Genomic DNA, 14,593 nt, shown 5'->3' with positions numbered 1-14,593 from the left:
TGTTGTTTGGTAAAATGTTTGTTTCCTGCCGCCCTACAGAGATCTGCCTTCTCACCAAGGGTCGACGGACGGCCAGCGTGCGGGCCGACACTTACTGCCGCCTCTTCTCGCTGTCAGTGGATCACTTTAATGAGGTTCTGGAGGAGTACCCCATGATGCGGCGGGCCTTCGAGACGGTCGCCATTGACCGCTTGGATCGCATCGGTAAGGGTCGTCACAACAGCATCCTCTTGTCCTGACTTGTTTTTCCTTGTTTTTTGCCTGTCATCGTGCCCTCTTGTCGTCACACGTTTGCCGTCTTCCCTCCATGAAAGCATCGTGTCCGCCATCTTGTGCCGCATGGCCTTGTTATGCTGCCATTTGTTATGATGAATTAACACGTTGGAATCAGAATTAATCCTTGTAAAGAACCAATCTTTATGGTTGGTTTAACTGGGGAGGATGCGCATGCCGCCGTCCTGGAGAAGGTCGGAGGAGGCGTTGACCCCGCCCACCCTCACTGGACGCCAGCAAGTGGATGGAAGCTAACCTCACATGCATGTGTTGTGTGGCCCTCTTCTCACTCATCTGCACTCCTGGGTATGAGCAGCACCCCACCCCCGAATAAGAGGGCCTAGATCGGGGGTGGGGAACCTAAAATACGGCGAGGGCATTTGAATGCAATTCTAAAAAAAAAGGTCCACACACATTGAATGAAAAAAATGCTCATAATACATCATGATAAAAATGTTGTTGGATTGTTGCATCGTATTTTTTCCACCAATTTAGTACAGACCTGGGAGGACTTTATGGCCCCTAATAGGAAAAAGGTTCCCCACCCCTGCTCGAAAATTAACCAAACACTAAATCAAAGCCAGCGACAGGAAACAGGAAGTTGCTTCAGGCTGGAACGTTGCCACTTTCCCACTCTAGAATAATTCAGTTATAAACTCAGCCACAACGGTGCTTCCTTATATTCTAATGTAGATCTACACAACCTGGCCATAAAATAGTAGACAAGTTATACTTTTAAAAGGGGCACATGTATGAAATACACTGGGCAATAATTTTCCATCAGGGACCTTCATTTGTCATTTGGGTTTTGCCATAATTTTTGATTGGCCATTACAGTGGAGCCTCTAAGATCAAGCACAATACAAGTGTCCCCATAGAAAATCATAGGGGGTCATAAAACTACAACAAATGTACACACAAAAGAAATAACAATGTTCATCTGACTTTTGCGACCTTTTGTTAAAATATAAAATGGTTGTAAAAAATCTCATTAATTTTGTCATTGATCTGGTGAACGCCAGAATTACTGTAAATAAAAGTAAGTAGAGAGACTGAGTAATAACCTTCCCAAAACAACAATGAACATATACCTGGAAGAAATAAAATGTACATCTGGATTTAAAGAACTCCTTCAATAATATCAAACAGTAGAATACAGAAATGATTGGTCTCTAGTGATACCTTAAAGAAGCGAGAATAAGCAGTATCGGTACTGTTTAGGTCAAAAGGTGGATGATTTATGACACCCATGCCCAATAAGAAATACACATGTCAAAGATGAAGGGGTAAAATGTAAGTATTAACATTTACACCACCCCCACAAAAATTTTATAAATAAAGTAAAATGAATATAAACACTATAAGTGGATTTTATGATCTCTTATTAGGGAAATTTCAAATTGTAGAATGATTAATGGCCCCAATATGATAAAACTGAACTCCTTTGGTCACTGATTCGGAATAAAATCCAATGGAGAATACCACTTATGATTTACTGATACCCTGCCCAAACAAGGGAATAAACTATTAAAGACAATAACCATCATCAAACTACAACAAATGTACAAATACAATCTGTATTTTATTATCTTTAGTCATTGATATGGGTTTGGGTGACAAAATCATTTATTGAGTGATTTATGACACCACAGACATTAAAGCAATAGATCAAGCCCAATTAAAGAAATGTAGACATGCAAGCAATCAAAAGTACATCTGGATTGTACATTTTTACATTTTGTTGTTGAAATGATTAATGACTTTTAGAAAACAAGACAAAAGCAAACCTTAAACGGAGAGAATATAAAATACAACTTATGTCAAGAAGTGGTTGATTTATGACCCCACACAATGAAGCGATAAATGGCTAGAATGTTTTAATAACCATCATTAAACGACAACAATTGCGCACCTGGAAGGAATCAAATATACATCTGGATTTGTTGATGTAAAACAATAAAAAGACAGACCTGGAAGAAATTAAAATCTGGATTTACAGCATGTCATAAATCAATCACTTTTTCACATCAGCCATATTCTCTGTTCTCTTTCCACTTAGGAGGTTCCACTGTAATACAGAACAAGTAATTGTTCATCCAAAACTTCTTCCTGAGATGCTAACCTTATTACACCACAGAAAGAGAACATCAGACATTTAGTTGTCAGGCTGCCTTTTTGGCTACTTCCGATGCACTGATTACCCCACAAACATGAAAGGGTGCGCAGGCTCCACTTTTCCCACAACGGCGCTCACTCGGCTGGGCGGCTGGAGCCGAGCCCAGCGTCTTCCTCCGACCATACGCTCAGCTCAGCGTTCTTTTCGGCTAATTACACGCTCACACAAGCAACCAAAGCACACTGTGTATTATCCGCGTATTGTCATATGTAGCCTTTCAAAAATAGCACACGGTGACTTAAGTCATAACAACACCCATTGGTGGTAAACTGCCTTTTCAATGCGCTGTTTTTTGTGTGTGTGCTAATGGGAAGTTTGCAATGTGCCTATTATGTTGTCAGTGGTGGAGCTGCGGTGTTTATCTACCTGTTCCTGTTGCTTTTCACTTTCATGTCCATGTATTTGTGCGTCCTTCAGCTGCGTCAATACGCCCGATTGTGGTCTTATTACACCGAGTTAGTGTAACCGTGTCAGGACACTCTGCTCCAGTGCAACACAACACATTGATTAGCACCACTCAACCAAGACGACACGCGGCTTTCACGTAATCAAGGCAACCTTTTCTCCTCGGAATGACCTCCGTATACAACAAACACTATGCACGTTTTCTTCAACTTAACTAGCATGCTGCAGCTTATATTCGTTATATTATCTATACTTGTTTATTCAAAACATGTATGAACAGCAAGTGTTTACCCATGCAAAGCTTCTGTAATTAACAGATTTCCTCAGCTCGCGGCCATTGGCATTTACTTATACTGTACTCAACTGCAATGTGGATGAAAATATTTGTTTTTCAAAAAGTAATTTTTTTTTTCTCCCAAAAACAAAAATCTTTTAAAAGTCAGCATTACAGATGCCATTTCTCATTTGTAAGCAATGTGATGTGGTCACACCTTGCATTGTTGTTGGTTTTTCCCCCTGAGAGGACTATTTGAGGCATGGTGTTTATTAATGCAACCGGATTATGTGTCTGATAATTAAGAAAAATAAAAATGTTTTATAGTAATATTAAATTATGGTATAATTTCCGAAATACAGTTGTCTGTAATTAATATAATACAAACTACCACCTTTTACTATTCAAATTTTCAGAAATTCCAAAAATTTAACATTTGACAAATGGCCTGAAATTCTCAAAAACATTTTACTAGGGGTGTCAGGTGATTAAATTTTTTTATCGTAATTAATCGCATGACTTCAATAGTTAACCCCTTATCGATGAATCACAAATTTTGTATCTGTTCTAAACATACAATAAAATGTCAAGGCTAGCTTTTATTTATATAAAAAAAGAAGAAGAAAAATCACAAAATCTAATTGTTGTGTAATGACGTAAGTCCAAGGAGACGGGGTTGCATTCTTCAGGGTGGAGTAAGGCGTCTAAATTTATGTGTAGCCTTTCACAACGTGATGCCCTTTAATCTGAGTGAAAATCTGCATTTGCCCTTTTTCCTGTTATATTTAAAAAAAAAAATTAAAAAACTGCCGCCCACTCTGAGTGACACCTCTCAGAGCGGCTTCACTTCCTGTCCCGCCCACCACCACCACCACCACCACCACCAAACAGGGGAGTTTGTCTCATACAAGGGAAGACGCGTGCGTTGTCATGACTGTATCGTTTCTCTCTCTTTCTCTTTATATATTTACGTATGAACTGCATTTGGTTACATGCTTGTCTTGCTCTTATTTAAGAAAAAAAAAGAAAAAGAAAAAAAGTACCGTGTTGCACATTTGACGTGATCTTTTATCTATCTAAAAATCACCTGACTAGGAGTCCGTCTTGAGACGAGCTCATCTCGTTTTCAAGAGTGTCCTGGCCGACGAGTAGGCACCAGGTAAACACTTCATTCCAGTTGCAACATTCAAACAGCGGCTTAATTTAAAAAAACAAAAACAGTGTACCAATAGAGGCTGGTTTAGTTGGACCCGCCCCTAAATTCATTCTCCAAAAACTTCTTGTTCCCCACCCCTTCCCTCCTCCACACTAGGATACATACACATAATTCCAACCATCCACGCTAGTCCTCGGATGGACACATAACAACCCGGAGAGACAATCCAGGAAACAAAGATGCCCCATTCACATGCCTTTTTTTTTTTTCATTGCGCACCAAATCTGCTGATTAGTAAAACTTTACTAATGGAAGCCACCACCATCTTGTTTTTGTTACATGGCATTACTTACTCAAATGTTTTCACTTTTGTTTGTGTGGATAAAATACTATTTCTTTGTTAAAACCACACATTCCAACTTTAGAATCACCAGTCGCACATTTTGTTGGACCAAAAAGAACAAGGAGCTGATTTTCTGCAGCATGACCATAATTGAGTGATTTATCACATTTTGTTATGAATAAATGTTGAGTTCTCCTTAAAAACAGGGATGGGGAGCCTTTTGTATGTATGGAGCTTGCAAGGACACTTGTTCCAGCCCGCCATGCATTCCAAAAATAAAAGCCACATTTTACCTTAAAAAATGCTCATGCTCATTTGTTTTGCAATATGTTGCATTAACCCTATAAAGCATGAACCATGAAATATGAAACGAAAGTCTGATTCTTTGAAAATAGAGTATTTATTGGTCTTTTTGAACAAACAAAAATAAAAAAAAATTGAAAATCAACTTCCACATATGACTTTTGATTCGTGTCATATTTGATACATCCGGTCACAATGCTTTCAATTCGTACATTTATAACTGTCAAAAATATTATAATAAACAGACATGTAAAACATATTTCCAAAAATCAGAAAAAAAATTCCCACTATTAATAAGTATAGGTGTTTCTCAATTGGGGCGATCTTGCAAGGTCGCTGGAAAAGCCATCAGCTGGGCGATACATGCCCTCTAATGGATTATTATTATTATTATAGTATTTTATTACATTATACGTTTGTCGTTGTAGGCTTAAATGAATATGACTGTCCTCAAAAAGGTTTCCCAACCCTGCCTTAAAGGAATACTTATGAATAAAAATGACCGTTTTTTATTATCATTATTATTGTTAGTTTTATTTAGGCACATTGATCACGATTTCAGTCATGTTTGTTTTCATGTTAAAGTTTAGGTTTGTTTGTGTAGCACGTGTTCACCAGTTTTCTTCTCATTTCTTACAACTGTATTCATATTTCTGTTTTCATGTTTTGTTTATTTGTGTGTTTTTATTTGTTTAATGTGCGTACGTGTTGAGCTATAATTACATATATTCAGTTCTAAAAGTTGTTTTTCTTTATCCTTTATTGTTATTTCAAGTAATGAGTGACATATTATTCTTTTTTTCTTTTTTTTCTGGTGAAGTTTCGATGTATAATTTCCAGAGCTGGGCAAAAACTCCGTTACAAGCCCACATTTTTGGCGAGTGCTTTATGACATGAAGGCTCGAAAAAATACATGGACTGAGAAGGACCCGCTGTACTGACCCGGATCAACGGATGTAAATCTGCTTCAGTCGGTGCTCAGTCCGTGTATTTTTTTTCAAGGCGAAAGGTGAGAATCCGTCAATGATGCCGGATCAATGTAATGACAGTTTTGCCCAGTTCTGATCATTTCTAATTTTCGAATTTTGTTGAAGTAGATACAATACCTTTGAAGTCAATTCCCTGCGATTGTCCGGCGACCAGTTCCGAGCGTACCGCTATATTTTTTTGTTGTCCAAGCAGCTATGTGAGTGTTATGAATTGTTTGCCGTTCTTCCAATCTGCAGAGATAAATCCTGTCACCTTTAAAAATGCCATAAAAACAGCATCGTAAGTCAACTGGTAGTCGGTGGTGCTAGCTGTAGCCCGTAGTGAGAAACCACAGTCCACAGAGGTGACATCAATCCTTTTCAAAGCTGACGCGAGTTTGTTAGTTTACCTGCGGCCTTGAGCGGAAAAGCCGCCGTCCAAGCGGAGAAGTGTTCATCCCCTGGAGGACGGACGGAGTCTCCATGATGGAGTGACTGAGGTTGAAGCCTTGAGCGCACTTGTCGTCCACTCCGTCTTCTTTAGCCAGCAACGTTATGTCACGGGGCTGTCGATACGCAAGACCCGCAGTGATCGCGAGAAGTGCGTCTTTTGGCGCGGGCGGCCTCAGTCACTGCATCATCATGAAAGGACAAGTCCGTCTGCTGTAATTGTACCACAGTTTACGTTTTGAAGTGCCGAAGAAGTTACTTTACTGGCTGGACTGACACAATTCCGATATGTGTCATGGCAGTGTAAACCTCATGAGAAGGAAAATTCCATTTTATGAGAATCTTTATTACGAAAATTAACTGTAGAATAAAATCATATCATGAGACTATTTGTACTCCTAAGGAACCAAAATTACAAGTAATAAAGACAAGCTGAGTTAAATTGTATTTTCATGAGGTTAAAATCAGTGTTATGAGAATAGTTTGTGGTGTTTGAAATAAGTAACGAGAAAAGTTGCAGTTTTAAGAATAAAATTGTAATAATAGCCGCAATGTTACGATAATAGTAGTAGCAATAGTGCTCTTAGTTTTTACGAAAACAAAGTCATAAATGTACGAAAATGAAATCATAGATGCCCTTTTAAGGAAAAAAAATCTTAACAATGGTTTCGTTTTCCATCCATCCATCCATTTTAGTTTACGTAATGTTACGAGATTTGCATCATTACTTTAAAGGCTAATTGTTTTGAAAATGAGTCGTGAAATTTACGAATAAAATTGTAATTTTACAAGTAAAAAATCTTACTGTTCCGAGAAAAGTGGTACTGTTTCAAGAAAAACATGTTAAAGCTGTAAAGTTGTATATTTTGGACAATTTCCTGACTTTTATGTGACACATGAGTCTTAAAGGGGAAAAAAGCTCTAGTGTTACATTAATTACATAAAGGGGAAAAAAGGACCTGTTAGATGGATTATTATAGTATTTGAAGAAATTAATTATAATATTACAAAAATTGTAGTAATACAGTGGGTGCCTGGTTTTGTCCATTCAATCTATGCGATGACGCAACCCAAATATGTCGGAATATTAACACGTGCTATCACTAGTATCACTAACCTATGCTAATGCTGCAGTAAAGTCACAATTATAGCCGATACTTGTATTAAAAAAGAAATCCGAGTCTGTAAATATAATTGAATCAAAGGCATAATGCAAATGTGCGGTGCTAACTGAGCAGCCCCCCCCCCCCCCCTTCACGTATTGTATCGTATTCTTACGCCGCTGCGAAATTGGGGCGGACGACACCCACTGTGTAGCGAGTTCTTTTGAAAAGTTGTATGGGAGGAATTATGTTCTATGTTCTAATTAAATTGTGCGGTCCAGTTGGAAGCGCGATTGTTTCATACATAAATATGAACGTCACCTCAAAAGCACTCTGTGGTAAGAGTGGTCAAATAGTTCTTTTTTTTTCTTGACTTAGTCTTAAGAAGTGGATATTGTAGGTGTCCTTGTGTGACGCGTGTTAGTCCTTGTGGTTTGAATAGACTGTGACTTTCAATTAGACTTACGTGTCGTCTTTGGGAGGGAAAGTGTCCAGAGTGGTGACGCGTGGCTGAGACTCATCAGTATTCCGTCTTTGGTCAGCACTTTTCCGCCAGTCGACGTCACACGTAATCTTTGTCTCTTTATGTGTCCTTCACCCCCTTCCTCTCAGACCCCTCTAGTCGCCATCGCCACCATCACCTTTCAGTGTACCTCACACCTCACGTTCCATACCACCGAGTTTAGTGGATGTGTAAAAGGTGCAGCTTGAAGACCGAAATTTGCTTATTAGCTTGAAGACCGAAATTAGCTTGGCCATCACTGGTCAAATCCAGAGGTGGGAAAAGTACTCACACTGTGTACTTAAGTAGAAGTACAGATGCTTTTCAATAAAAAAAAATTAAAAAGTCAAACTAAACTTAAATGCAAATTCACTAAATATCAAATTTATAAATCCTCAACAGGAACTACTGGTACTTATAACAAATTTAATCGCTAATCAATCTGATGACTTTAGCACTTAACAGCTATTGAAGTTGCCTGTGTTGCAAATGCTGCATTCGAGGAAAGTGGGAAGTCTGACTTTTCCAACTTCATACCAGGAAGTGTGTACAAGAACGCTCCCTTGAACTTGGAAATCCCACTTGCGAAATCGGCCGACCGACTTCAATGTGACGTCACTCTACAGTGGCAAACCTTTTGGAAACATAATATTTACCTCATTCGTCATTGTTCCTTTTCTATTTGATTTACTGCAAGAAGGCAAGTTTGCTGGAGGTCAAAATATGTTTTGAGGACCCAAACAAAAAACAATTCATCACTATCCGCCATTTTAGTTGTTTACTTTCGCTTCGAACGCTTTCAGGTCGAAACTGGGAAAATCCAACTGGGATAATTCTGATTTCCGAACTTCCTCGAATGCAGCATTAGTAAGTAGCTATAGCATTAGACTTGTAAGGCTACAATTCCCATGAGTCATAGACATGGAAGCAGGAAGTAGTACTAGTTTCAGTATGACGAAAACATGGGAAACTTGTAAGCGATTACATACGGATGAGAGTAACAACACAAATGTGAAAGTAAATAAGAACAAATTTTAGTCTAGTGTGACATACACATGGCCCAAATAGTTAGCTTGCTGTCTGGACTAATAAAAAAAAAAATTGGACACCGGGATGGGACCTGTATAAAAGTGAGACAAAACAATGGGGCTAGCAAAATGTTCCAGGACGAGGTCCCCAAAGCTCAAAACCGCAAGAGTCCCAGTTAAACTCGGGACGTCTGGTCACCATAGTAGTTAGATGTCACATCACCAAGAGCTAGCTGACATTGACGCGACATATGCTATCAACACATGTTCCCATAGCTTTACTAGCATTGTAAAGTGATTAACAAAAAATCCCAAATTAGCTAATGATAACAATTGGAAAAAATAAATCTTACCTGTCGGTGTTGGTTTTTCAGAATCACACTTGTAGCCAATAACATTAAACAATTTCTCTGGCCATGGAGGGGATTTCTCGTGCTTCCAGGTTCATGTACCTCCATGTTGCTGTTCTTGCATTTCAACCATTTTCAGCTTGGTTGACTTAACCACACTTTCCTTACTTTTTTTTTTTTATAAGCCCATTTTGACAAAGCAAAAAGTACAGATAATAGGGAGTAAATAAAAAATAAAGAGTTAAAATAGAGATGCCTGAGAAATCTAGGCAAGAACAAAAAGTATTGGTACTTGGTTATTTAGCACCCCCGGTCAAGTCTTCAAGCTGCATCATGATCTTCTTTGCTGTTCCTGTTCCTGTGTGCGCCCTTAGCCAGGCCAGCTCACCTCTCTCGACTGTCCCCAACAGGGAAGAAGAACTCATTGCTGCTGCAGAAGTTCCAGAAGGACCTGAACGCCGGCGTTTTCAACACGCAGGAAAACGAGATCTTGAAGCAGATCATTCGCCAGGACCGGGAGATGGTGATGATGGTGGACCGCAAGCAGTCGGTCAGCGGGATGAACTCGACGCCGATGTCCGGCAATTCCATCATTAACTCGCCAGCGCAGCCGCCCTTCTCCGCCGCCTTCGGGATGAGTCAGTTCCAGCAGTCGTCGGTTCCTTTGACCTACAGTGCTTCAGCTATCGCCAACGCCTCCGCCGCTCGCATGCTGCCGGTCGCCGCCGCCGCGGCCCTCTATCCCGCCGCCAGCGTTTCCCACCTCGGTTCCTCTTCCGCCAACCCGCAGACGCCGCTCCAGGGGGCCATCATGTCGCCGTGCTCTTTCACGGCCGCCATGTGCAGCCCACCGGTACAGACGCCGCTAGCCAGCCGGAGCTTCCAGTACGGCTCTCCCACGGCGTCCCAGCTGTCGCTCATCCAGCAGCCTGTCGGCCAGCCGTCTCTCACCGGGCAGCCGTCGCAACTTAGCCAGCAGCCGCCCGTGTCGGCCGCAGGCGGTAGCATGACGCTGCAGCAGCAGGTCCCTTCGCCCCAGCGAGGGGACATCCACAAGAGCACGCAGGCTCTGCAGTCGGGCAGCTTGAGTCGAGACGTGCGACACTTGTCGGCCTCGCAGCCGTCCCTGCCCCACGATGCGTCGCTCGGGCCGCGGTCGAACCAGGCCTCGGGCGACTCTCTGTCCTCCATCGCGCCGCCTGCGGCCTCCGTGGCGGCGGCGGCCATCCAGGGGTTGAGTCTCCAAAGCGGCATCCGCACCACGGTTCCCCAGCGGGTTAATTTGTTCCGGCAGATGTCGTCAGGGGCCCTGCCACCCGTACGCACCACATCTGCTGCGGCGGCGGCAGCGGCGGCGGCCTCGTCGTCATCAAGCCAGCACAGGGAATCCCCTGGCTCTCGGAGAGATTCTGTCCTGAGCAGTACGGAGACTGACCAAGACAAAATGCGATTTGCATCTAATTTATGATCTTTTTTTTCTTAGTTTTTTTCTTTTTCTTTTTCAACCATGGAGGAGTTCCAAACTACTTCAGCATACATTTTTCTTCTCAGATAACCTCATTGAAATTGTGTACATTCAAAGCCCTTGTATTATATTTTAGACACATTGTCATCCTACTTAAGAATGTATATTATCCAGATAATCTCTTTTACTTTTATGCCATATCTATGAATATATACACATATCTGGTATATAGCCTGTATGTGTGTGTGTGTGTATATATATATATATATGGTACGAATGTGAGCGTTGGGAGAATGTGCGAGTGCATGCGTGTTGAAATCCAATTATAATATATTTCGCAATGGCAATTGAAAAAAAGCTGTAGTCTAAAAAAAACATGAGTCTTCCTTTCTGAGAAATATAATGAATTATATACAATGTATGAATTTTTATTTATATATTTATGATTTTTTTTGTTTTTGTTTTTTATCTGAAATGCATTACGGATTGTGACTTCCTTTTCCACCAACAAGGAAGAGGAGAAGCAGCGTTTAGCGCCACTGTGGAATCATACGTGCAAACAAACACTTGAAAATCATCTTTCAAAACAAAAAACAAAAAAAAACAAAGAAGAACAAAGAAAAAAAAGCACACGCTCACATGAAGGAATTTTCTGGACTTTCAGAAACTAACACCGTACGGAAAGTGTTTGCAACCTCAACAGTGTTAAGGGAATGAATAACAGAAAATGCTGCTTTAAAACGAGCGTGACGGATGGACAGAAGGACGGATGGGTGCGTTTGTTTTCTATTCCTCATTTGGGATGGTTGCGATGTGATAAAACGACGAACGAGAAAAAAAGAAAACCCTGTGTATATTTATAATATTTATAAACTAAAGAATTATCACCATTATGCAATAGACTGTGACATAAAGATTACCTATACGTGTGCTGTAAATAATTTTTGTAGAGCTAGTATTTACAGATACTGTGTGGTGCATTCTCTCTATCATAAACAAATGTCTTACTTGTGTCGGGGAACTTAGCTAACCCACCTGCAAGCGACAAAGCTGGCAAACGAACCTTGATGCAAAAAAAATGCAGCCTGCTTATGAAAAGGTTTAACAAGAATCCTGCTTTGCTCAAGTGAATTTGGTTGTTTTTTGTTTTGTTTGTTAGTAAAAAAAAAAGAAGTGAATGCTTAATATGATATGGTTAATCTCTGCTAAAGCAATTACTATTTCCTTATTTGAAAACCCAACTGAAAAATATTGGCACAAACATCCGACCATACGCTACGTGTATTTCTTGCAAGTTTCTGAGTTTTTTCTCACAAATCTGCGAGTTTATTTATACCCCCCTCCCCCCCAAAAAAACAAACAAACAAACAAAACTGATTAGGATAGCCATCTGTCTTGACTAATATTACATCGCCCATTTTGCTAAATTAAATGTTGTTTGTACATTTTAGGAAAAAAAATTCATAGTTTTTGGTTTTTAAGCTTCCAGTTAATTTTAGTTATGAAGAGTGTAATTGCAGCTAATGCTATCTTGACGCGATTCTCATAAAAACAATATGACCCTCATACGTCAACATCAGTGGGGGGGGGGGGGGGGGGGACACTTTAAACAGTGGGTTTCAAAAAAAGAAAAAGAAAAAAACAGTAGAAGAGGTTTAAAGAGAGGCTCATTGATAAAAAAAAATAATAATAAAAAAGGAAGAATCCAGTAGATTTTATTTTTACTTCAGCAAAATTATGCATCAAAAAAAATTCACATTTGATTTCATTTTTCCAGCACCTGTTCAATTGTAGTTATCCAGCGCTAATCATAACAAATGCTATCTTCTTCCAAAACAAGACCAATAGCTATAGCTGCAGTGCTATCAATGGCGCTAATAGTAGCTTGTGCAATGGAAATGCTGAAGTAGAGCCAATAGTAACCCTAACTCAAATAACACCAGGTACTCAAGCATATAAACAGTTAGCGCTCCAATGGATAAGTTAATTTTCGGTTCTTTCTAAAAAAAAAAAAATTGCTTCTTACAACGAAAAGACTAGTCTTTAATGTACGCTAGCTATGGTGGTTTTAGAGTCCGTAACTTAGTATTGTTACACTGTTGCGCAAGCTAGTTTAATGTGCACCGTTACTACGTTAGTACTCTCTAAATGTCGTATGAGAGGACCATCGTAAACCAAGGAACCTCACGTGTTAGTATTAACTGTCAACTTGCTAGCTGTTACTTAAAGACTTGGCACGTACTTTGTATGTAAAATCACAACATGAGTGTGAGTCAATGGAGCTAGCTTGAGTGTTTGGTGCATTATGAGATACCCCCCCAAAAACGATTCAAGTCTTTAAGCTTGACCAAAAAAAGGTTGCCGAGTGCTGCTGTTATGTTTGCATTAAGGTTCTATGTCTCATGTGAATCCTTCCCCAGGAGCTCAGATACGCTAAACCAACCCAAAAACAGACACTGAACTTTCCTAGCAAAGACCATGATTCTCCGTCTTTCTGAGTTCCAGTACAATTGATGACCTCCGGCGCATTCCGTAAAAAGGTCGGTTAAGCGTATCCGAGCCCTTCCGGGAACGAGCGTTTGGCTACCAGTTTGTGTCGATAGTGTACCGATATGATCCCAACGCCGCCGTCAATGAAAGCATGCACTGTCACAACAACAACAAAAAAATCCAAAAAAAACAATGTTGACGTTAAATGTTGATGTTTGATTATGTTCATTGTCCGTCCGCCTCGATGTCGTCTGTGCGAGCATCGACTTTTCACATGGACATTCTTACGTAATTGTGCCTAAGCGATAGCCATGTTCCGCCCTTCTTCGGTTCATCCCGACGTTCCTCTTTTCATGTTTTTTGTCTGTGTTTTTGTTGTTTTCCTTAGACGGGAAAGGAGTTTGCGGCGATGGCCAAATGTCTCAACGGCATCCAACTTTTTCAAGCAGCTGTTTTATTTTCTCTCTCATATTTACGCTATTATCTGTAAAGTAGATTTTTTGTTGTTGAGTGTGGTGGGAGTGCAATATAACGCAGTAATATCACGCACGACAAGATGTACAAACGCCGAGCACTTTTCTTACCTTTTTGTTTGTGACTAGCTACTGACGTTTGTGTAAGGAAACTGGCCAAAGCAAAAAAAGAAAGAAAGTAAGAGACGTCTTTGTTTTATGAATTGCACTTTTCAAGTTGAAAGCTGAACATATTTTTGGGTGGCAGATTTCCAACAAGGAGCACTTAATCATGAATCTGTCATAGTTACATAGAAATGACGACGTATCGCAGGACTGTTGCTTTAAGCCGTTTTCTTTTTTTTTTCCGCGGGTTTTTGTCTTTTATTTTCTTAGTTAAACTTGCCTTCAGAGGGAGTGCTTCCCAACTATGTGCTTTCATTTGTTTTTCCTTTCCTCACTCTACCGATCACAGCTACCAGACGGGCATTAATGGCGACGTAACAAGCTTACACATTAGCAACGTAGAGACCCTCAACAAACCAGCACATATGTTTGTATGTATATTCTCGATTTTGTTCTTTTCTTTTTTTTAGTCGCCGTTCGTCAGTTTGTTTGGTTTAGGCGGAAGAAAAATAGAGATGCAAAAAGAATTTTCGCAGAGGACGAGAGCCACATTTTGGTTTACTGAGTTTCTTCGCGGAGGAAAAGAAAGATTAATGTAAACTTTCTTACAACAATATGCAGACAAACAGTGTTTGTCAAAAAATCCTTTTGATTTTTCTTTTATTTTTGTTTTATTTTGTTTGTAAATAATAAACCTTTAAGAAATAGAAAATAAACGACATATTGTCA

General features: G+C 40.0%; 1 protein-coding gene across 1 annotated transcript in view; it reads left to right on the top strand.

Moving 5' to 3' along the window:
- hcn1 (hyperpolarization activated cyclic nucleotide-gated potassium channel 1) overlaps positions 1–14,593 on the top strand; it is an 81,908-nt gene extending 67,315 nt beyond the window's left edge. Inside the window, exons 7-8 of the mRNA XM_086096381.1 lie at positions 40–204; positions 9,742–14,593. Coding sequence (XP_085952507.1) covers positions 40–204; positions 9,742–10,799 — 1,223 coding nt within the window. The 3' untranslated portion in view covers positions 10,800–14,593. The remainder of the gene's footprint in view (positions 1–39; positions 205–9,741) is intronic.

This window comes from Leptonotus elevatus, chromosome 15 (genome assembly GCF_054856555.1).
Source record: "Leptonotus elevatus isolate MCC_2025b chromosome 15, RoL_Lele_1.0, whole genome shotgun sequence".
Taxonomy (NCBI): domain Eukaryota; kingdom Metazoa; phylum Chordata; class Actinopteri; order Syngnathiformes; family Syngnathidae; genus Leptonotus; species Leptonotus elevatus.
This window is presented reverse-complemented; position numbering and strand designations above follow the sequence as displayed.